Here is a 25,345-nt window from a genome sequence, read left to right as displayed (position 1 = left end):
GCCTCTCTAGATTTTCAGCATGCACCCATGCTGTCCTTTCACATACAAAGGACAAACTACTAAAAAGGAATGGCATCACAATGCTAAACTAGCAACATCCACTTTCAGAAAGACACATATAAGTATATAGCTTACTTTTCCAAATTTTGGAGGTGCTCTCGGACTTTCTGTACCAGGCCAAGCTTGGTATCATTGACTACGAAGTCATCACAGCGATAACTGCAGTAAGAACACATTAATCAGCAAATGGACAGACTTTATCACAGCCATACCACCATAAGACTTATGTTGAGCAAATATGGGTTTCTTGAACTAAACAGCAAAACGTTAGGTGCTAAGAGAACTAAAATGCAAACTGTATTCACCACCTCCTTTCAGATGAAGAGGTACAGAAATTGTCTTGCCCTTATGATCTAAGCAGGCTGCATTGAAAAAGGAAGCAAGCAAGTGGGTCCTACAGGGGAGGGGGGAGATGTAGCCTCACCCGCATAGCAGAAGCAGTTTTCCTATTCACAGTTCCTATCAGCCAGCTGTGCCCACTTCCAGGATACAATAAGCAGGGCACTCTTCCATTCTCCATCCCTGTTTGCCATATGACTAGACTATTTAGGGATTGTTGTGGGGGTTTCCCCTTAGGTTTTTGGGGTGGGGGGGGGGAGCTCCCTCAAGCATGCCAATACTTTCAACACTCACTACCAGAGTTTGTTACATACCTCGGGTTGAAGTAGCTTTGGGTTGAGCATTTTTGGGTTGCGTTCCGCGGTGAGCTGGAAGTAACGGAGCGCGTTACTTCCGGGTTTCACTGCTCACGCATGCTAAGACACTCAAAATGACCTCACGCGCATGCGCGGAAGCAGCAAATCGTGACCCGCGCACGTGCAGACACGAGTTGTGTTAACTTCAGGATGTGAACGGGGCTCCGGAACGGATCCCGTTCACATCCAGAGGTACCACTGTATTAGGAAGATAAATACAAGTTCAAAGTATGTATTTCCTCTTAACTAAAAGTGACTGCTCCAAGGGTGGATCCAATTTGGTCCTCAATGACATTTCCCTCAAACCACACACCCCTGCCTATCAGAGGACATCACTTATAATGTCAGTGGATGAGAGAGAGGATAGGGTTTAATCCTACACTGGCTGTGTGTAGTGTTAGAAACTGAGATATGAAAGCTAGGAGCTAAACAGCACCTTAAGCCTATGTTATGGGCACAACAATGGAATGTCTAGGCACACTTTTTAAATAACAAGAATACAAAGTTGAAAATGAACGAACTGCAACTAAAATATTATGTTCATTTTTCAAATGGTCTATTCCTTCCCCTGCCCACCCACCACCTAATATACTTAAGAGGGTCTCTTCTCCAGTCTTCAGAAAGTAGCTGGAAGTGGGGAGACAGAAAAAGGTCCTCCTTTCCTTCTACTCTGAAATTTTAATCTGAAATTTTAGGCACAGTACTGTGCCCAGAGCTCAAAAACTGCTCACACTAAGTAAATTCCCTGTTGCAAAATGCACCTAGAACAATGAAGTTTCAAACACTAGCTGTTTGATCCTGTTTCCAGCAGGGAACAAGATCCTGCAGCCAAACCAGCAGGATTTAATCCTGAGTATCAGCCCGCAGGAGCTACTTCAATGAGGCTTTCCCAAAGGCTTTAAGACAGCTCTTCTGCTCCTATTTGCTCAGACAGCAGTGACTGTCTTAAAGTGGCTTGCCAAACTACTTTCTGAAGTTGTCTCTCTCCCCACCTTTACGCATCACTAGAGAGATGTTTACAGGAGGGGAAACTGCTTCATAGAGCCACTTGGTTGCAGGTTTACATAACTTAAGAACATAAGAAAAGCCAATGTCCCCACCAGTCCAGCATTCTGTTCTCACAGTGGACAAGCAGCAGCCTTTTTGGAGAAGAAAATGTTTGAAGCTGCACTCTCACAATCAGGGCTTCAAAGGGAAGCATCACTCACCGTCAACTTTGGCCCACCAGGATTAGGGGAGATAAAAGAACTGGCCCCCCTGGCCAGAAAATGTTTCCCACCCCTGGACTACTCCTACACTTCAGCAGCTCAAGACTGCAAAAAACTCTATAGCTGTCACCTTCCTATGGCCGTAAATAAAATTACTTACTGTCACCTTCCTAAGCAAGAGATGCAGTCGTGAACAATCAGTACTGACTCTCAGCACCATGCAGCAGGCCTGCCCTACAGGCAACACCCAGAGTTGGTAGTACTAAACACAATGGCATGTGCTGCTCAGTATGCTGCCACTTCAACCGATTTCTTTACATCAGAGTACTTTAGTCATTTAAGAGACTTTTTCATTATAAAAAGGGAGGCATCCAGCACTTGGGAATGCAGAAACAGATTTTTAAAAATATAATAGGTATATTTTTAAAATGGAAAAGGTTCTCAACACGAATTCAAGGAAACATTCCAGTATCTGATCTCACTTTCTGCTTGTTCCTTCCCTGCAGTATTAGCTTATATCAATCCTTACCTTATAATGCCCCTTATGAGATCTCACTACCTGTCATCTGCATGAATCATGATTACATGTTTTTTGGAATTAAGCATCAATTGACAACATTTGTTATCTGCAAAATTCAATCTAATATGACCACAAAAATTTACTTCTGCTTCTGCAGTTTTCCATTCCTTAAATAATAAAAAAAAGCCAGAGTGGAGGCCATGTTAATCTCTTGCAGCAAAAACAGTCAGGCAGCTATATGGTACCTTAAAGACTAACAAATTTTTACTGCATAAACTTTAATGGATTAAAACCGTTGCATCAGATGCATTCAGTGTTACCCTCAGTTACACATATAGTAGACGGAGGTGGAGGTGGAAATCAGTTATCTTTGCTTCCAATTCCACATCCACCCCCGGCCACCACTACCATGAGTATACATTTCTGTAAGGCAGGATAAGAATCTGATGGTGTAACTCTAGCCTATGGAAGCTCATGTCAGAATAAATCTGCTAGTCTTGAAGGTACCACAAGAAACTTGATTGCTTTTGCTTTTAAAAAAAGGTTATTGTTTTGTATCAGGTTTAAAGTGCTGGTTTTAACCTTTAAAGCCCTATACGGCCTAGGACCCTCGTACCTACGGGACCGCCTCTCCTGGTATGCCCCACAGAGAAACCTACGGTCTGCAAATAATAACATCCTCAAGGTCCCAGGCCTCAGAGAGGTTAGACTGGCCTCAACTAGAGCTAGGGCCTTCTCGGCTGCGGCTCCAATCTGGTAGAACGCTCTGTCACAAGAGACTAGGGCCCTGCGGGACCTGACATCTTTCCGCAGGGCCTGCAAGACAGAGTTGTTCCACCAGGCCTTTGGTCAGGGCGCAGCCTGACTCCCTCCTCTGGCAACCTGCACAGAATTTTGCTTAATTGGTTGCCATCAATTTGATTTTAATTAATTTTTATAATGAAATATTTTTAGAATGTGTGATTATTTGACTGTTTGATTATTTGATTGTTGTTAGCCGCCCTGAGCCCGGCTTCGGCTGGGGAGGGCGGGATATAAATAAAATTTTTTATTATTATTATTATTATTATTATTATTATTATTATTATAGCTCAAATTTTAATGGATTGCATATTTAAAGTACAAAACTTTACATATCCCAATACAATATTTTCTCAACATTAGAGCCAAGCATTAACCATTTTAGTGAGATAATGGGATTAGACATCCACGATCTATATTCCTGCTATTTATTGAGTACAGTGCAACTATGACTAACCTGCTAACTGCAATTCTGCTTTTGCTTCTGCTTACACTGCTGGCTTTTCTGTGATTATAACACTACCAAGTACATAGCCTTACCTTCACAGCAGAAAGAGTGGTTAAATATAGGAAGGGCTCAACACCTCTGCACACTGTTTCTGCTGGAAAGGGGAACAACCACAATTGCACTGTGTGTTGGAAGCCTTTGAAAAAGTCAAGAAATGACTGCAAATCAAACAAGAGGAGATGAAAGTACGACAAATCAGCTACTAAATACAAGGTTCAAAATCCCCTTTAAAGACCTATCTGGAATTCTAAAAACAAAGAAACATTACTGAAATGCTCATCTTGCTGGCCACCACCACCCTGGCAATAAGGATTAGTTTCAACAGCTCCACACACCAATTTGTTTAGGACCAAAAGTTAGGCTAGAATGCATAATGAGCTGGATAAGTGAGATTAAACTGTACTTTTCAGAGAGCTGGAACATTAAAGTTGCATTTCTGCTGTGTCATCAAGAGACATTCTCTATGGCTGCTGTACAGCTGTGAACTTCTTTCATTGTATATTTTCCTCAAATTCTGAGCCCAAACATGGTTTCAAGGCATGGTATCCTTTCTGTTTTGGTTGGCTTCTAATGGCTATAGTTAAACAGATATGTGGTATTTTAATCCAGTATAATACTTCCCTGGAGTTTACAAAGCAAGCCATATGAATGAAGACAGACTGAGTTAACTGGGTATGTTTAGCTTAGTAAGTGGGGCATAGGTAGCCTCAAGGGAGGCGAGTGGGATGGGGAGAGGACAGCTGCTTTTAACTCACAAGTCAGGCTTATAACATCTCACTGACAACATGAGAGGAAAAGGCCCAAGAATGCTGCTATATATAGCATGTTGGCAACACTGTCATACTCACAAAGGGTTGACTGCTATCAGCATGACCCATAACTACACAATCTGCCCCCACCATGTAAGGAAGATATACAGATTAGCTAAAGAGTGGAAGCAGTCCAAGAACCACACCAATCCTATGCAAATTAGGCTTTCACCAAAAAAAGGGGGGCAGTTTGGATAGCAATCACACTGCCATAAAATTTGGACATGTGAAGATTCAGGACAGCTATGTATGTAAGCATACGTGCTCTCATGTAAGAGATAGACCTCAAACCAAACTTGACAAAGACCTGATTGAGATTGGAACATGACACTGGCTCTGCTCACACATTCATAATGCTGATTTACAAGTCTAGAAGGAGCCTCCAATCAGGACACTCCCTCGCCTCAGATTTCTGGGTTTTGTCCTTCAAGACAAAATTGCAAACCTTGATTCAAACACCAGTTTGAACTGAGGTGGTGTTTCTCCTTGAATTACTTCTTAAATTAACTCTACAGTGGTTTGTAAAAAAAATTCCTTCTTTCAGTTGGCCTTTGGCTTAAATATATATATATAGAGAGAGAGAGAGAGAGTGAGAGTGTAATCTTCTGCAAAAGGGTGAGAAAATTGAAATGAACTGGGCAAAAGGTTATTCCATACAGGTGAAGGTTGCTGCTTTCATTATTTACCCCAAAGCCTCACGATAAGATGGGATGAACATAGAAATAAAAAACAAGGAAACTGTTCAACTTGTATAGCGTAGTGGTTAAGAAAATCAGTTGTAAGCTAGGAAGTCCCAAGTTCAGTTCTTACCACCACAAGGCCTGAGATAAACCACCATCTCAGTGTACACCTACCAGCTGCTATATTGGGATAATTCTGGCTTATCTCGTAGGACTGTTGAAGGTATTGCCAAGATAATGTGAAGCACTCTCAACAGGCATAAAGCATAAAATATAAACTACAACTAATAACTGATGATATGCTTTAAAAAACCTTACCAGTATGTACTGTAACTACTGCAATCCATGCACACTGTGTGTTGAATCTTTTCTTGCTTTTCTGTTTTCTTGTGATTAGCTAATGAAGCTTGGGCCTCTTCATAATGTTTCTTTGCATGCCCATTCACATATCTGAAAGGAAGAGGGGATAGCAAGTTCTCAAGAGCCTCCTTTTCCAAGATAATGCCTAGCGCATCTCAAGAAAGCATACTGTATGAACAACTGCAACAGTATCAACTAGGTTGGGCTGTTGAATGTTAAATTACCGTATTTTTCGCCCCATAGGACGCACTTTTCCCCCTCCAAAAATGAAGGGGAAATGTGTGTGCGTCCTATGGGGCAAATGCAGGCTTTCGCTGAAGCCTGGAGAGCGAGAGGCATCGGTGCGCACCGACCCCTCGCTCTCCAGGCTTCAGGAAGCTATCCGCTAGTCTTGCAAGCCCACGGGCTTCTGGCGAGTGTCCGCAAGGCTTGGGGCGGCAGCCGCGGCTGGGGGGGGGGGGGAATATTTTTTTTTTTATTCGTCCCCCCAAAAAATAAAACCCAAGGTGCGTCCTATGAGCCGGTGCGCCCTATAGGACGAAAAATATGGTACTTGGCAGATTTTAAGTGCAGATACCCAGTAGGTTTTGGAAGTCTTCCAACAGAATAAGCATACATTCACCTTTGTACATTTTTAACGGCCTTTTTATGGTTTCAGTCCAATAAAAAACATCAGCAACTCTCAGATAAGAGACTTTTTTAAAAAATACTGCCCAGATTACCTGTCATTTTAATTGAAGAGAAAAACTCTAAGTCTTCTCATTTTAAAACATGTTTTACCTAAATATGCTTTCAGGAGGGGTTAAATGTAGATATACCCACCTTCCACAGTGGACACTTGAACAAGTCAGGCAGATCCAAGGACTTTTATTAGATCGGCACACTGTTAAGCATGAAAAAATAGAGAAGTTGAGTTAAAGAGACTGTGTGGTGCGGTCACATAAGCCAGTTTTTTGAGTTACAAATATCTCTTTTTCAGAAATAATATGAAATACAACATTTCTCACAATGATGTTTATACAACATCAACTGATTGGTAGTAGGTAGCTCCTGTAAACTATAGAGAAGGAAGTTGACAGAATAAAGGTGGACAGTATATGAGAGTTGGAGAATGGGTGGGTTATTTAAAAATGTAAACATATATTTTCCATCAGTATATTTCTCACAATCATATGTTCTACATTTTACTTACCTGCATCATAATATGAACACTTGTTTTCTGACATGATCCTGAACTAATCTACCGTATTTTAAATGTGTTAGAAACTCAGGTATATAAAGCTAATCACCAAATGGCACCTTAAATGGTTACAGTTGCCACAACAGAATGTCTAGGTGCCATTTTTTTGCAGTGAAATTTATACCAACATCATATCTATACTGCTTTATATTTTAAAGAGATCTCCATGTTGTCACAATTGGACCCATGCCAGTCACAAAATGTGCCTGGCAGATTTCGAACACTAGTTAAACTGGATACTAAATCTTTGCTGGTCTGAACCAGAACCAAACTGGAACATCTACAATCAGCAACTGAACCAGAACCAAACTAAAAAATGGAATGCTTTCACTTGTTTATTATAAAATCCTGTTATGTGAAGCACTGAGGTGCAGTTGGCATGATGCACTCCACTTATAAGTGTGATTAGAACCAACTTACCAAAGCAAGCAAGCCATATGGTAAAGATCGGATGCCATACATTTCTAAGGAGGGCAGTCTGTTCTGCAGTGATTGGGATAGGGATTAGTGGGTAGTCAGTAAGGATTTTCCACTCCTGCTTTGATTGATTTGAAGATCTGAGTCACTCACTTTCCTGATGTACTAAGTACATTAGAAAGGAAGAAACAGCACTAGTCACAATCTCCAATTTGACTCCAAAGCCAATCCATGAGGACCGCAATACAGTGGCCATCACATCACTTGAGATTCTGATATCACAAATTACAATAACTAATTTTAAGTCTGAGGAAAAGGTCAGCGACTTCATTCACAGATAAAACAGTGGTTTCCAAATAGCTAATTATTGAGGATCCCCTATTTTTCAAAAGCTAAGCCACAGACCCCTTACTTTTGAAACTTCTGATAACTCTATGGTAGCTGCCTGTGCAAGGCAATTTTTTAAAGAATATGTGGGGTAGCTCCTAATAAGCAAAGATTTTAAGTATGCTAAAAAGACCATAAATCTGTGATATTTCCACACAAAAATGGCAAATATTTAGTTGGGGAGAGACAAATTTGATTTTATTAATGTTTAGTACATGTAAACAAATTCTGACATTTCTAGCAGCTTCTAAACCATTATTATTATTATTATTATTATTATTATTATTATTATTATTATTATTATTACTACTACTACTACTATTGTTGAGAGAGAGATACCTCCCAACAAAATGTTAAAAACGCTAAACCTAAATGTGATGGGAGAAATCATGCCTCTTTTTGTCCCAAACAATTCCTTCAACATCCGGTTCTGTATTTCCAATTTTATTCTCAAATCTGGTTCAACATCAAGCCGATTTCTATGCTTGTTCTTCATAAAACAAAACAATGAAAATGTTTGTTCACGAAGATATGTGGAACAAAAGGGAACTAGATGCTTGAAAGCAAGCTTTTCCACCTAAAACCTTATAATCAGCAAAAACCTTCACCCAAAATTGGTCAAGTCTACATTCTTTGAAAAATGATTTCAATGAACCATCACAAGTCATGTCAACAAGTGCATCTTGCTCTTCCGCAGACAAGAGTTGTTCGTTGTACATCACCCTTCAAAAGGATTCCTTATCCACAAGTTTTCAGGATTTCATGCAGTAATCCAGATTTGGTGCACATAATTGCTGAAGCTAGTCACTAAATAACGCAGGTGCTCAGTGATGTAATGTTTTACTTTCGGTATCAATTCTTCGTCAGTGGCCTCCAGAAATGTCTCTAGTGTTGAGATGTTAGTGAGGCTACCGCCTTCTACTCAGCTTGCCCATAACCATAATTTTTAAAATCACTGCCTCAATTTTATCTTCAACATAAAAAATATTCAAATCACGACTTTGAAGGTTTCTGTTGAGATTGTTCCACGTATGTGAAAATGTCAGCTAAGTAGGCTAGCATACAAAACCATGCAAAGTTGCTCAACTGATCACATGGAAATTTGAATCTGTCAAAGAAAGTCGTACTTCATCACATAACTCAAAGAATTGCTTCAATAACCCGCCCCCCAACAGCCAATGCACTCCTGTACAGTGGTGCCTCGCAAGACGAAATTAATTCGTTCTGCAAGTTTTTTCTTCTTGCGAAGCACGGTTTCCCATAGGAATGCATTGAAAATCAATTAATGCGTTCCTATGGAGACCGCTTGCCAGGCTGGCGGTGCGGAGAAGGGCTTTTCTCCCCACCGCAAGCCTTCAGGGCAGGTACGGGAACAGAGGGGAAGGCACGCAGCGCTTCTCCTCTGTTCCTGGGGCTTGTGGTGGGAGGAGGGTTTTTCCTCCCCACCACCAACATTCAGAACAGCAATCTGAATGTTGGCGGTGGGAAGGAAAACCCTCCTCCCACCGCAAGTCTTCAGGACAGCCATCCGAAGGCTGCCTGTGGGGCGGAGAGACCTCCTCCCGCCGCCAGCCTTCGGAGCAGCCTTCCAAAGGCTGCCTGTGGGGCGGAGAGACCTCCTCCCGACGCCAGCCTTCGGAGCAGCCTTCTGAAGGCTGGCGGCGGGAGGAGGTCTCTCCGCCCCACCACCAGCCTTCGTAGGAGCCTTCCGAAGCCTGGCAGGGGGAGGAGGTCTCTCCGCCCCACCGCCAGCCTTCGGAGGAGCCTTCCAAAGCCTGGCGGGGGGAGGAGGTCTATCCGCCCCACCGCCAGCCTTCGGAGGAGCCTTCCAAAGCCTGGCGGGGGGAGGAGGTCTCTCCGCCCCACCGCCAGCCTTCGGAGACGCGCTGCGCTTCCCCGCTGTCCCGGAGATTTCCCTATGGGCTTTCGTCTTGCGAAGGAAGCCCATAGGGAAATTCGTTTTGCGAAGCACCTCCAAAACGGAAAACCCTTTCGGCTAGCGGGTTTTCCGTCTTGCGAGGCGTTCGTCTTGCGGGGCACCACTGTATGTAAAAGTAACTGCTTAGGTTGGCTTCCCATTTCTTCCCGCAATTTTGAGAAGATCCTAGAATTCAAAGCTTGAGATTTGATAAAATTACTAATCTGGACAATTTCATCAAGTACCTTCTTTAGTGAGTCTGGCATCTTCTTTGCGGCCAAAGCTTCTCGGTGAACACTGCAGTGGGTCTATTTCATTAAAGGTGCTACAGTCTTCACCCAAACAAGCCCACTGAATTTCCCTGACACTGCAAAAGCATCATCTGGCAGTAGTTCTCCAGGATTCCAGATAAGGATTTCTGCCAGTCCTATCTGGAGGTGCCAAGGATTGAACCAAGAACCTTCTGCATGCAAAGCAGATGCTCTACCACTGAGCTATTGCCTATCCCCAGACAAAAGGAAAAACTTGTCTCAATTGCTCCATTACAACAGAATAAAAAAAAAGCAACTGTGTCCCGAGCGTGCATGTTTTATATATGCAAAATGCTTTTTATAGGAAAGAGTGTTCAAACATGCTATTCTTACTTGTATTTTGAAATGGTACATCTCAGCAAAACTTTGCAGCAGAATAACCAACTTTTTAATTTATTAGGATTCTGCCATACATCTCCCACCCCCAAATGTAGCCACATAGCTTCCCAAAGAAAACAAGAAAATAAAATCCACACAGGCTGCCTTTTGCACTAAACTAAATCATCAGAAGGTGAGCTGTTGTGCTAATCATAGTGTCAAATAGCTTAGCTATTTCCCTTGTCTGACTTACAAGATGAGACACGAATCCCAAACTCATACGACACTGAAAGACTTACCTACAAGCCGTGGGAGAATCCTCTAAACTTGATAGTCATTGAAAGCAATTAGAAGTTCTTTTCAGTTGAAAAGTAGAGAGCAAGGGGATGGGATCCCTTACATTCCCTCCCCCCCCCCCAATGATGAGCATGTGAACCTGCCCCATGGAGCAAGCTATCTGCATTTGCACTCTCCCTCTCTCTCTCTGCCCCCTCCAATCACAAGAGCCACAAGAAGCTCTGTCAAAGATTTTTGCCCAATCCCAGCTCACTTGCAATCCAGTAATTCTTTCACAAGTTTTTCTCCTGGGAGCAAACAGGTGCTGGTCACAAGCAGAGGCTGCATGATCCATGGAAGGCTTTCACTGTGCAATTAACAAGATAAGCGAGTCCTCCCGACAAGAGGATGGTGCTGAATTAGATTATCTTTATTCTTGTATCTCCAGCCTCCAACATCCTAAGGAGTCAAAGCACTCCTCAAAGCCCAGGCATAACGGCATAACGTCTAAAACATTGCATTTTGGGGCCACACTATCATCACAATTATATTCTATGCTAGAATAGAGATGTTTTAAGAAATATGCCCATGAAATCTTAGGTTCAGTTCCATGCAAGCTACAAAATGCAGCCACTCTCTCTAAACACTGACAGCCCAATTAGTGTATTTGATGGCATACAGCTATAGTTCCTGAAAAATAAGCCTTCATAACTGTGGTGAGATGCTGGTGCAACTCAGACATACAACCAAACCATAGTTTGCACTAATTAGAGCTTAAAACCCAAGCATGATGTCTGAATTCTGAAAATTCAGGCAAACCATTGTTCAGAGTTGCTTGACTGCTTAGTACTCCAGCTTCTAGGTACAGAGAAGCCTTCAGAGGCAAAGTAATATACTTATGCCTGTAAACTGAACTTAGTATCTATCTAGATGTTGAAAATATCAAGCCAATTTTACAGAATCAAAGCTCTTCTTTGTATGAAAAGGGGAGTCTTTATACAGCTCACATTAAAGAGAAATAAACAGAACTGTTCTGCAAGTTTTAGCTAAAGTGTCTGCAACAGCAATTACCTACAGTTTTACCCAGCTGTATTTTTAGAATGGCCTCAAGTATTATGAAAGACATTCATATAGGAAGGATTTGGCCAAAAAGAATCTTGAGATGCCATAAGGCCATCTGAAATGAGTCATATGTCTCTTTTCTTCAACATCCTGTTAATTTGGGGATGTGGAAACTATGTTTGCCATTGCATAACAGAAGAGGGAGAATAGTGTTGTTTACAACTTTGTAACTTGAAGTGAGTTTGCAATGCTTGTTCCTTATTTACACAATGGGCACAGCCATTCCCTGCAAAGAATTAACTGCTCTATTTTTAAAGAGCAAAATATTTCACCCTATAAACAACATTTAGTCTGCCCCTCAGTTGGCTCCCTCCTTTCTAAGCTTTAGGTGAGCTGTTGAGATCTTTTTATTCTGCTTAGCTTTTCATTTGCTCTTAAGTTTTTGACCATTTTATTCTGCTTCTTGAATGCATTTGTTTGATTGTGTCTCAGCTGGTTTTGTTGCAAGCTACTTTGGGGGCATATAAAGCAATTCATAAAAGCAAAATGTTCAAACCACTTTACATGTTATTTCAGTAACTATTCCAGTAACCCTGTGGAGTAGACACTATTATGTGTATGTTGCAGGGGGATGGGGCTGAAGCAATGACACAGTGGCTTGCCAACGATCACCTATCATTTTTTAGTCAGCTGCAATGACTTTCGAACCAAGAACTTCTCAGTTTTTGTCTGCTATGTACTGGGTAAAGGTAAAGGTAAAGGAACCGCTGACCGTTAGGTCCAGTCGCGGACGACTCTGGGATTGCGGCGCTCACGTCGCTTTACTGGCCGAGGGAGCTGTATTTGTCCACAGACAGCTTTCGGGTCATGTGGCCAGCATGACTAAGCCACTTCTGGTGAACCAGAGCAGTGCACAGAAACGTCGTTTACCTTCTTGACGGAGAGGTACCTATTTATCTACTTGCACTTTAATGTGCTTTTGAACTGCTAGGTTGGCAGGAGCAGGGACCAAGCAACGGGAGCTCACCCTGTCAATGGGAATCGAACCGCCGACCTTCTGATCAGCAAACCCTAGGCTCTGTGGTTTAGACCACAGCGCCACCCGCGTTCCATATGTACTGGGTACCACCTCTCAGATATCATATTCAAACCCAGGCTGGTACAAAGAGGGTTGAAGGTGAGTAAGAAGTTATCTGTAGCTTCCATACTCATAGACAAGAAAAGAGAAAAGTCAAGTTAGGACAAACAGGAAATGGGCTTTAGAGAACAGCTGAGTCAAGAGACTGAAGATAATGCCCAAGGTAGCTTTAAACAATACACTTCTAAAGGCAACTCACCACTCTCCAAGAACTTATTAGTCATTTTCTTAGAGAACTAAAAGACCTGCACTAAAGCAACAACTGGCTAGTTTAAATGATTGAATTTTGCTTGTCCTCCAACTCTGACCACTGACCTCACTGCACTCTCGGCTTCCAACTTCACAAGTCTCTTCCTGCAATCCAACTCCTTGCCCATGAGCAAGATACTTTCTTCCTCTGGAACTTCTCCCTTAGTGGTTGCTTTTTCCCTTTACTCTGTGCCTTCAAGGTTACTTATCCCTTCAGGAAAAATTCCACATTCTACTGCTGACACAGTCACCCTAAGCAGCGAGCCACAGCAGCTAAGCCAATACCCGAGAAACAACTACGCAGATAGGCGGATGGCAGCCAAGTTTCAAGTCTATTACATATAAACATTACTAATTCATGTATATGATATAGTTCCCTTTTCATCAAACCTAGCCTGTCTACTAAGAGCAAACAAGACTATCTTCTGAAGCCGTAGAGACTAACAAGATCTGTTGACACAGGGAACCAAACATGCCTGCATTTCCAGGTAACCAGAAATTCTGAAGTAATCATGAAAATGTATATAACAGAAGCAATGAGATACAGAAAAATAAAGATAGCTTATTAATGTATTCTTTATTATTCTGTTTTAAGTGCTTCGTTAAAAGTTGTTTTTCTTCTACTCCACCCTAGCATGAAACCCAATGTCATACCCCTTAAGTTATGCAAATACCCAGATGAGGCCTGGTTTCCATTCAGTAATCAAGATGATATCAGGACTGGCTGAGCGAGAACACAGAAAGTTGTTTTTGCACTTATGAGCGAGGAGGAGGAAAGTACACACTTGGACTGTGGCCACAAACCCCTCCCTAATCTACCTTGAAGCATGATTGCCACATGGAAGACGGATTTAAAATTTACTGCATGTTGCACATTGAAGGAAAATTATATGAAAATGATTTATAGATGGTACCTAACTCCAAGTAAATTGGCAAAGATGTTTAAAAGTGAAACAGGTATCTGTTGGAAATGTCAAGAAGCAGAAGGAACGTTTTGTCATATATGGGTGGTCATTCGAATAGTTAATGATGCTTTGGAAAGGATTTATAATGAAATGAAAAAAAATGGTTTACAAGAATATTCCAAAAAACAAACAAACCAGAAGCATTTATTTTGGGTATGGTACAGAGAGAGGTACCCAGGGGATAGAAAAGGCTATTTATGGATGCAAAGACAGCAACTCAGACTTTGTTAGCTCAGAAATGGAAGGTGGGAGAGGTTCCAAAGAAGGAGGAATGGCAACTGAAAATGATGGACTCTCCAGAGCTAGCAGGCCTAGCCAGCAAGGAAAAAAGAACAATAAGAATGTGTGTATAAAGGGGAATGGAAATTATTTGTGGAATATTTGGAAAACAATTGTAAGCAAGTGAAAACACTAGCAGGATTATTGTAAATTCAACAGTATAATGTAGATTAAGATATAATGGAAAGGGGGAAACTAGATGGAAGAAATAGAATATGCAGTTACTTTTGGAAATACAAGGAAAAACAAAGAAAAAATGGGAAGTCATTGGATGTATTGTTGTATATTTAAAGGTGGAAAATGTATATTTGAAAATTTAATATATAAATTGTTTTAAAAAGCAGCATGAATGCCAAATCAAAACACAAAGAGGATAAAGCAGCATTTCACTGATGCAGCAATCCTTACCTGCACACACCTATGGCTGGATGATCATTTTCCAGTATCACTGAATTACTTTAAGGGTCTCATTTTTGAAAAGAATTACTTACAACTCAATACAATAAAAATCACATGCTACATTTAAAATAAACAATAAAGAATGTATGCCAAACATCATAATAAAAAAAAACCCTGCTAATAAAATTGGGCCAGCTACGAGGGAAGCAAAGGTATAGGTCTGACATTTAGCTGTGGCTTGTTCTGCCTTTTCATACTGCACGCTCGTTACAGGAAAGCTTCAACCGCAATTTTATGCTAATGACCAGAGTGCATGAAATAATAACCTCAAATTCAACTTCAAACTACTTTCTAGTTCTTGTTTGGAGGCAAGCTGCCATTTATAGAAGCCCTAGTTTTCCCAATTCAGCTATCACAGCAAATAGAAAGCTTCTCAAATAAGAGGAAATCTGAGCATGTGAGAGGAGCACCTAAGTAGGGATACCAAACCATGGTTTGGCTCTAACATGATAAACTGTGCCTAAACTGTATCAGAGCTTTCCACAGTATCACTGAGCTACTTCTCTGTGTAGCCAAGATGAAATAAGGTATTAAAATATTCTGACATGTAGAAATTGACATGTGTTTTAAATCTGCTTTTAGTTTAACAGTTTGTTTTAATTATGTTTTAACTTAGTTTGCTTTCATTGTTTTAGTTTATGTAAATGACTTAGAGGTTCTATTTATAATCAAGCAGTATATAAATTTTGTTAAACAGATAAAAATAAGAATGATTTATTTCAAAAGACAGTTGCTGTGACAGAGGAATTATGACCACTTGCAACTGACAAGTCGTGTACATATCATCCTCTGGTATCATTTATAACCAAGAATGGGTACATGTGCAAAGATTTTCACAAGCTGACAGAATAGTTTTCTAAGCACTGCAATAGAACCAAATTTCAATCGCTATGGCAACCTGGCATCTAACATATATTTCCAGCCCTATGATCTATACACTGAGTCGTTACAAACAAGGCATACAAAGAACCCCTCTTCAGCAGCTGCCCCAGAATGAATCACTCTTACTCTAGTCTAGATGAGAGTAAGTCTCCCAGGCAACGTCCAGTTATGCCAAAAACCTTCAGCCATGTGGGTCAAGCTGGTAACACAATAAATATTCCCATTTTAAAAAGGTAATTGAAAAAGCATAATAAATATTCAGTATAATAATTGAAGACATTGTTATTAGTCAAGAGATTAGAGCTGAGTTGGCCTGCCTGTAAACTAATCCAGCAAATACTCTCAATGAAATGCCTATATTTCAAAAATGCCACTATCATTTTATTTTGTTATGGTTACCATATGTTAAAATGGCTACTCATGAAGGATGCTTGCTGCTGAGCCCTGCAGAAGTCAGTGTTAGAAACTGAGATATGAAAGCTAGGAGCTAAATAGCACCTTAAACCTAGGTTATGGGCGCAACAGCGGAATGTCTAGGCACACTTTTTAAATAACAAGAATACAAAGTTGAAAATGAATAAACTGCAACTAAAATATTATGTTCATTTTTCAAATGATCTATTCCTTCCCCTGCCCACCCCTCTAATATTCTTAAGAGGGTCTCTTCTCCAGTCTTCAGAGAATAGCTGGAAGTAGGGAGGCAGAAAAGGGTCCTCCTTTCCTTCCACTCTGCAGTTTTAATCTGAAATTTTAGGCGCAGTACTGTGCCCAGAGCTCAGAAACAGCTCACACTGATGAAATTCCCTGTAGCAAAATCCACCTAGAACAATGGGCGTTTTGAACACTGGCAGCAGTCCTAGTCAAATCAAGCAGCATTACAAAGCTTCTCTCATTGGCTACCTGCTATAACTGCAAGTCTCTCCAATAGGCAAGACAAGCAAGTCCTAAGTGGCTAAAGTGAGTGCTTAGTGGAGAGTTTCAGGCTAGAATTTGGGGGGGGGGGGGACGGGACTCACTTTTTCACTTAAGCCATGTGAAATTTTCACTTAAGCCATGAGGTGGGCCAATAGCACAATCACCCAACTTACCTCTCACTGGGTGCAGTGTTCGAAACTCCCATTGTTCTAGCATCATTTTACAACAGGGAATTTCATAAATGCGAGCAGTTTCTGAACTTTGGAAGCACCTAATATTTCATATTAAAACTGCCACTGCTGAGGGTTTGGGAGGAGAAATTCCTTCCCGCTAGACTTCCAAGAGATTGCTGCAGCATCAGGTAAGTTGATAGGTTCCACCTGTCAGCTGGCCTTACAGAAAGGCAGTGTTTCCCTCTCAGAAGCCTTGGAATGGCTGCCCTTAGGCTAGGAGTACAGCTGCCTTTTTCCTCCCTCCATCCATCTCATTCCCATCTTGTCTCTACCAATGAAAACGGGCAGGGAGCAAAGCTCTCACTGCCGTGTCTGGCTCTTTCCTCAAGAGAGCTACGAAACTCTCCCCCCACCCATCAGCCTTCACTGAAACTGCTGGAGGAATGGGCTTGTCTACAGAATTAATTGCACAGGAGAAATTAAACCTTGGGTGGAATTTCACACATGTGGGAGATGGAAGGAGAACTAGGGAGAATGATCTAGACAGGAGTGGTGGTTTTCTAACTTCCCATCCACAGTGCACTTGAAAACTGCTGAGCATCTTGGTGGACCATTTAAATATTTTTCTCTGTTTAGCAACTCTAATGCACTGTACTTTACAATGTTAAGGAATTCAAACTGTAATACAATAAAATGCAATGTATAAGAAACAAAAGAAGAAATTTGGGCACCACTATGGGGGGAAAGGGTTTTCAACCTGTTACTCAAAGTAAATCCCAATTGAGTTCAATGGGGCTTCCTCTCAAGTAAAATATGCATGGATCAGGGACCTGAAAACTTTTCTTTTGAACTCAATATGTTTTGTTTAGGTTTTAGCTGCCTTGTTTAATGCACTTTTAATGTATGACATGCTTTTAATTTTAAATATACTAGCCAGTTAGTTATGATGGTTTAAGTAGCACATGTTGAAAGTGTTATCTACTTCAGACTCTCACAGTGATGCTTAAAATCAAAACAATTTTTGGAGTGGGATCATTGTAGGACACTCTAGGTGGGTGTCTCTACCATCAGCTGTATAGGCCTTTAATATGTGTTAACTGTACAGTGGTACCTCGGGTTAAGAACTTAATTCGTTCTGGAGGTCCGTTCTTAACCTGAAACTGTTCTTAACCTGAAGCACCACTTTAGCTAATGGAGCCTCCTGTTCTCATCCTGAAGCAAAGTTCTTAACCTGAGGTACCATTTCTGGGTTAGCGGAGTCTGTAACCTGAAGCGTATGTAACCCGAGGTACCACTGTAGTGCCAAAAAGATATATTTATATGAGGGAAAGAGGGTGTAGGGAGAATCCATGGCTTGTCTGCAGAGTAGAGAGAAGGGAGGACCTTTTTGAGATCCTCTTAAGAATATCAGGGGGGCCAGCAGGGGAAGCATGGCTTTGTTTTTGTTTTTTTGCAGTCTTCAGATGAGGACTGGACCTTGTGAAAAATGAACACAATATTTTAGCTGCAGTTCATTTATTTTTCAGCTTTGTATTCTTGTTATTAAAAAGCACACCTAGACATTCATTGTTGCACCTATAATCTAGGTTTAAGGTGCCATTTAGCTTCTAGCTTTCATATCTCAGTTTCTAACACTGGCCCGAAGGTGGATCCCATGGCGAGTCTCATCAGTGGACATAATTTGGAGGCCTCCGGTTAAACAAAAGCTTTATTCTAAACACCACAAAAATGAGGAATAAGTACAGCATCACAAACAGTGCCAAGGAATGAAGTCACAACTGTGCTCATTAACTTTATTGACTATATTTAGATTCCCAATTCAATTATAGTTCTCTATATGTCATATGAAGTAGAATTAAAACAAGATAAAATCACAAATTCATTACAATCTAAAAACAGCACTAGAGCAATTATAATGAATGCTTTAAAAAGCAGTAAAATACAACCATAAAGAAACAGCAAAAAATAAGAATTTAGAACAGCAGAGGTTAAAATTACTGTCTCACTATAAGAACAGCAGTAGCAGAGAAAGAGAATGCCCAATTAATGACATCCAATATAGGCAGAAAAATTGTTTTCACTAGAAATGTTTACAAACCAACCCAGAATATATTATTTGTCATCTTGTATAATTCTAATACAAAACACAAAAAGACAGGGGGAAAGTTCCCACACTTGTTCCCTTTATATGTCTATAGTATATTATACAAATAAAAATAACTCCTGTCCTCCTCTGCTGAACTCTGTTCAACAGGGTATTCCCAAAGAAGTGTAACAGCCACACATACATATATATGCATACACACAGAGAGAGAGAAGTCTATTGGAAATTCACATTGCAATACAGTACATCATAAGCTCCTGGCCTTTCTAGAGTGTTACAAGCATGATTGATGTTTTATGGACTGGAAGAACCATGGGAGGGCTGAGACTGCAGGGAGGGGAAGGTGGTAATGAGAGGGGAGCTTTATCAAACAAAGCGTATGGAAAAACTCTGGCATCCTGTAAAACATTCCTGCATTTGTGTAAGTGCACTTATGTTAATTTACATTTACAATAGACAAAGATGTATCTGGCCCTGTCTCAGCAAAACAGCAACTTCAACTGTACTCTTTAGGGTGCAATTGTAACATCTTCCAAACTACAGTAATGCAAATTCCCCCAAATCATTGTCAGGATATTTATACAAACGTCAGACTTACAGGAAGCCATTTGCAAGGGGCAAGTAACACTTCCACGCAGACAACTAGCTTGTCAGGCCCTAAAGACAGCTCACAGTACAGTGGTACCTTGGTTTACAAACTTAATCCCTTCCAGAAGTCTGTTCTTAAACCAAGGCATGCTTTCCCATAGCAACGGTGGATTCAATTTACAAATGGAACACACTCAAAAGGAAGCAAAACATGTTGTTATTCCAAGTCAAAGTTCACAAACCAAGACACCTACTTCTGGGTTTGCAGCGTTCTTAATCCAAGTTGCTCATAAACTAAGCTGTTCTTAAACCAAGGTACCACTGTATACTTTTATCATCTGCAAGATACTGACACTTTTTACTACCTTCACCTTTGGTAATGTTATCTTTCTGACCTTCCTTGAGGAAGAGGAACTTCATGCCAGTGATCTTGCCTAACAGATTTGCTTGCCTGAGCTAATAGATACACCCCTTATGACTAAGTTTGTAAACATATTTCTCAAAGTTGTTTTCTTTTTCTGTGCTTTCATTTACACTTTAGTTCTCCTGTAACATCACATAGTATAATAAATTCTGCTTTAACACTGCATGTTTTACAGAGTAATATAACTGGTTTAGCCAAAGGCAGCAGTAGTACCTACCCACACCTTAGCTCCAGGATGGAGTTGCACAGGAGATTCAAGCAAGCTAATAGCCTCTCTCAAACACAACACACTTAAGAGCAGCCATGTAGCTTTTCCCCCATAGAACGAAACCTCAGAAAACAACATTAGAACGTCTCCTCACTTTAGTGACAAGATGCAATCCACAACCCATTGAACTGCAAAACTCCGACTGAGTTTTGCAAATTCAAGAGAGAGGCTTTTCAAGTACAACTCAGACATTTTAGAGAAAAAGAGAAGTTACAAGAGCACAGCTGAAACACTGTAAAGCACCCTACTATTGATTTACTTCCTACTGGAAAGATGAAAAGAACTCAAAGTGAAACAACTGAACACAACATACAGTACTCGGTTTCCATGAGCGTACTGAAAATGTAAAGCAAGTGTCTCAATGTTTATTACCACCATGAAATGAACAAAAGGCCAAACATGGAAAATCTTACATTTGCACCACAACACACATCTCAATTATGTAAATATTGACTGAGGCCATGTGTACACACAGAGGAATCAAATTACCCAGCATTTCCTGTTGAAACTTTCCCTCCCCATATGTTTTATTGCACTATATCCACCTTCCAGCATACTGTGGCCCAGTACACTGACATGGCTTAAATTCAAAAATACAAGAGGCACCTTCCAGCACATTAAACACAAACAGCCTCTTCAGCAACCAACCAACCAATCTTTACTGTGGCAAAGTTAGCAACAGCAACACAGCCTCTTCAGCCTACTCTTTGGTGGGTTTTGTTTTTCTCGCTACTGCTCTCTCACTGGAACAAAGAAGCTAGAAAGAAATTTCTGCATTCTTTCCCATTTGAAGGCAACAAACCCCTTGGCCACCTCCTCTCTCCAGGACAATGCCTTGCCTGCCAGCACATGGTCAGGATCACATCTGCTAGACTTCCTTCTCTAAGAAAGTAATACAAGGTAGGCAGAACTGTAGCATTCTTGAGCCCACAAAACTGTAAAACAGAACTGTAGAGGCCAAGCATTCCTGAACCCACAAAATGGGAAGGAGAAAAATGAGGCCTGCAAAAACATTCAGGGATAGATGAATGCAAAAACTACATATCCTGAGCTTTGGGAGGTAATTCTTCAAATGATCCATCTTTCTAAAAAGAGTAGAAAATGTGATCCCTCCAACATCTCCAGCCCAGGATGGTCCCCTGCTGAGAAAGGGTCTGTAATCGAAGACTTCCTGCTCCTCTTGCAGGCATCCTTTCCTTGCCCCCCCCCCCCCAGCCTTAGCATCAGTGGACCATAGAGAGGGAAAAGGCCACAAAGGAAATGAGAAACAAGCTCAGGATTTGGGGTGGGAAGTTATATAAGGAGGCAGCATAAGGAAAAGGAGATGCACTGTTGTTTGCACACGACAGACAGTGGGAGAATACCGAGAGATCAGAGAAAATGATTTAATGGGATCAGGAGTGCAGAATCTGAATGCGGAGTCTCACCAGGAGGGGATAAGAAGAGGAACAGGAAATCTTACACAGAACTGGGAAAGTGAGGCAACGGCCACGAGGCAGAGCCTGTCAAGGGTTACCACAACTTTAAGGCAGGGAGAAACCCCAGCAAGACCAAGGGAGACGCGGTGCCTCTTCAGGCTGCTGCCCCCCCCCCCTTTTGTTGCTCTGGCGTGTAAGGTGCAGGAAAGGGCGGGGCGGGGGGGCAAGAGGAGGCAAAGCTAGGAGAGAAGGCGAAGGCCCCTCAAGCAACAGTGAAGCGGAATAAGGTTGGGGAGGAAGAGGGCGGACTCAAGAGACGACTGAGGGAGGGGGTCGTGGGAAGAGCAAAATCCCAGAGATCTTTTTGTTGCCGGGGGGGGGGGGAGCTGGAGAGACGGGTGTTTAAATAAAGCTGCCGGGCGGGCGAAGGGCCTGGACGTGTCCCTGGAACAAAGGAGAGCGGAGTCTGGGGAGGGGGAGGGGAGCGAGGAAGATGAAGGTGCCTGTCAGCCCCCCCCGCCCCCCACTCACCGCTGCAGCACCACGAGGAGGGCGAGCCCTGAGGGAACTTGGCCGAGTCGGGCGCCAGGCAGACGCTGGCGCCGAGGTGAGGGCACTCCATGGCGGCGGCTGCGAAGGGCCGGGGCGCGACGTGAGGCGGGCGAGGCGAAGCGCAGGCCGGGACTGAGCGGGGGGGGGGAGGGGGCAGGCCGGGGCCCGGAGAGGAGCGCTCGCTCCGCCTTTTCTCGCGCGCGCGGGGTAGCGCCGCTACTGCGCCTGCGCCGGCCGGCACCTCAGCGCCCGGGAACCCTCGAGCCGCCCGGCCGCCATCGCGGTCTTCCTCACAAGCGGCGGCCCTTTCCTCCTGCCGCTTCTCAAGGCGAAGTCCCAGTCTCGGAGGACCACTCGAACCCCCCAACTTCGAGAGCTCCCGCCGCCTCACGGAGCTTCCGGAATCGTAGTTACGGGAAGGCGAGGCGAAAGGAGCCCTCGGCCCAAAAAGGCAGAGTTTAGCGGGGGGGGGGCGGGCGGGTAGAGCAGCTCCCCGCTCGGCCTGTTGGTGTTGTTTATGTGGCGCGAATGGGAACCGGAAATGAGCGGCTCTTGGCTTTGTCTCTCGGGGAGTTTGACGGCGCTCAGGCCCCGCCCCTTCCTTCCCCACCACTCGCTTCGCCAAGGAATCCAGGCTCCGGGTTTGTGTTCCCACCGCCTAGTTCGGCTTTCCCAGCGACGGCTCTACGTAGCTCCTGCTGTTCCCCCTTTCGCCGCTAGGGGACGGAGCAGAAAACGTGCGGTGTCCTCGTTGCCATCGCTGCCGCCTTGCGCTAATCCTGAGATGAAGGCATCGCCATCAAACTTTTCCCTTTTTAAATTATTATTAATTTCCGCAATTGCTGCTAGTGGTCGCCTTATAATGGTAGCTGAAAATGATTATCAACACATTTCCCACACAAACACATGCACAATCCAGTAAAATCCAGTTAGTAATTAAAGTTACCAAAAGTAGAAAACAGCAGCTGAATAACTTAGCAGCTAAAACAAATCAATGAAAGGGGTTGAGCAGAAGACACAAAAACAAACATTTTTGTTGCTGATGATGTCCCCAGTGAGGTGTGCCTGACACCCACTTGCATTTCTTCACAACACACATCATTTGAACCTTGACAAATATGACTTTATGATCTTATTTATTACTACATTTATATCCCTCCTTTTCTCCAAAGAAGTCAACCTAGCGTACACACTTCACCCTGTGAGGTAGGTTAAGCCGAGAGTGAGTGTCTGCCAAAGTCACCAAGTGGGCTTCATGGGTGAATAGGGATCTGTGTTTTGCCCTCCCAGGTCCTAATCCAGCACTCTAACCACTATGCCACACTGTTTGAGCATAGTGGGGGTCAAGTACCATCTAAAAATTACTTTATAAAAGTTTTATTTTGAAGTGATTCTGCACAAACTGCAGCTTACAGATCAAGCACAAGGGAAGCCCCACATAGAGCTCACTGCAGTAATCAAGTCTTGAAGTACAGTGGTACCTGGCAAGACGAATGCCTTGTAAGACGAAAAACTCGCAAGACGAAAGAGTTTTTCGTTTTTTGAGTTGCTTCACAAGACAAATTTCCCTATGGGCTTGCTTTGCAAGACGAAAACGTCTTGCAAGTTTGTTTCCTTTGTCTTGCAAGTTTGTTTCCTTTTCCTTAAAACCGTGCATTCAGGGGGTGCAGTTGCGACTTGACTTCAAGGAGCAACTCATAGCACGCGGTGTGGTAGCCTTTTTGAGGTTTTTGAAGACTTTGGTGATTTTTGAAGCTTTTCCAAAGTCCGTGCTTCGCAAGACGAAAAAATCGCAAGATGAAAAAACTCGCAGAACGAATTAATTTTGTCTTGCGAGGTACCACTGTAATCAATTGTAAGGGAAACCTATGCCGGGAAAATTTTGTATTTAGAGGAGATAGGTCAATTGGTTTATACAATTCTTCCTCATTGCTTAGGGAGAAATGTGACTCATCAACCTGGGAAAGTTGCCAATCTAGGAGAAGGAAAATCTGATCTGAAACCTCTGATGCCTTTTGGGATATTTTCAAGAGAGAGAGAGAGGCTGGGGAGTAAACACTACGTGGAGTGGAGTCACCTAGACAGTTGGATGGCCTCTTGGATGCCTCGGTCCAACAACTATTGCAGACAGGCTGCTGCCAAATGTATTGTTCTGCTTTCCTTTGGACCACATCAGTGAGACTGATGTCCAGACAGCCCAGGACCTTCCTACGCACTGCCCAGGCTTGAGCCCCAGGGAGGTCACTTCAATGTTGCTAACACAGTGTTTTGGCTTCACCCCTGGAGGCACGCTTCATTGTCTCTTGGGACAAATGAATGCCAACCACCTCACTGCTTATTGGTACAATCTCTTTGGGATTGTCAACCGTTTTTGGTTTGCTTTATTGTTTTGACGTACTGTTTGTGCTCTAATAATAAGTAGCAGCAGGGTTTGGGAAGATCCACATGGCCCGGCTTAGAGGCTGAGTGCCTGCCAGTAGTAGTGCAATTGCAGAGTTAATTAAGTATGCTGGCCCCTGTATTTTGGACTAGCTTAACAGGTGGGAGGAATTTATATATTAGACCCGCCAGCTAAGGGTTCAAATTATATAAATCTCTCGGATGGGGTCAGACTTTAGAACTTCAATGTAGACGCTGACCAGGAGGGTGTCATCTTCCTTTTTTCTTCATTCTTAATAAACTACATAAAGTTTGGCTTTGGGATATTGCAAATATTGTTACAGGCTTGCAGGATTAATGTAAAATCTCCCATGAACGTAAGTCACTTGGTTCATGCTACAGAAGGGGATGCCAAAGAAATGCAGGTTGCTCAGATCCAGAGAGCTGGTTGTTTATAAGCGGAGAGCAATGTTGATGAAGTTTTGTTTTGCCCTGGAGAAAGTTAAGTATACTAGATGCTATCTCAGGGTCCCTGGTTAAATATTTGCTTAGGGTCCAAAAATCCATCTTTGTTAGAGGGCACAGTAGGGGTCCAGCATTACTGGACAGTCTTTTTAGTGTAACTGGCCTACTGCGCAAGGCACTTTTGTGTAAAAATAAATAAATAAATAAATAAGGCTTAAGAGATTTCTACTTGCCTCCCCTTCCATTACAGGGATTTCCCACCCACCCAATTATGCTGACCTACCTGGAGTAGCTGTGACCTTTTGCATGCAAACAAGTGTTTTCTCACTGAGCTACACACACACACCAAGTAAACTGCCTTGGGTAGTTTTTTGTGGGAAAGTGATGTATATTTAGAACCAATACAATCACAGCGGAGGAAGTGACCTTTTGAAATAACACCGAGGAGAGGACCTTCGGTTCCAGCAGCTTAATTTTGAAGTCTTTCAAGCATGGTAGCTGTGGGCATTGGTCTCCA

The 25,345-nt window shown here is 42.5% G+C and overlaps 1 protein-coding gene and 1 long non-coding RNA gene across 4 annotated transcripts in view; one reads left to right on the top strand and one right to left on the bottom strand.

Annotated features, from left to right (window-relative positions):
* The window catches only part of USP3 (ubiquitin specific peptidase 3), a 41,914-nt gene extending 19,035 nt beyond the window's left edge, over positions 1 to 22,879 (bottom strand). The window contains exons 1-4 of one of the 3 annotated variants that reach the window (XM_083712729.1): positions 21,964 to 22,879; positions 6,464 to 6,524; positions 5,600 to 5,731; positions 136 to 219 (exon numbers count right to left, since the gene is read on the bottom strand). In XM_083712729.1, coding sequence (XP_083568855.1) covers positions 136 to 219; positions 5,600 to 5,731; positions 6,464 to 6,524; positions 21,964 to 22,054 — 368 coding nt within the window. In that variant the 5' untranslated portion in view covers positions 22,055 to 22,879. Of the gene's footprint in view, positions 1 to 135; positions 220 to 5,599; positions 5,732 to 6,463; positions 6,525 to 6,833; positions 6,930 to 21,963 lie in introns of those variants that run through there. The other 2 variants (XM_083712727.1, XM_083712728.1) reach the window with 2 other exon arrangements.
* A 27-nt stretch (positions 22,880 to 22,906) lies between these two features.
* On the top strand, positions 22,907 to 24,678 carry LOC310831826. The gene is made up of 2 exons (XR_014557997.1): positions 22,907 to 23,445; positions 23,822 to 24,678. It is a non-coding gene; the product is annotated as an uncharacterized lncRNA (long non-coding RNA).
* Positions 24,679 to 25,345: the final 667 nt, after the last annotated feature.

This window comes from Podarcis gaigeae (assembly GCF_964106915.1).
Source record: "Podarcis gaigeae genome assembly, chromosome: 14".
Classification (NCBI taxonomy): Eukaryota; Metazoa; Chordata; class Lepidosauria; order Squamata; family Lacertidae; genus Podarcis; species Podarcis gaigeae.
The sequence above is the reverse complement of the archived record's forward strand: the minus strand, read 5'-3'. Positions and strand labels throughout refer to the sequence as shown.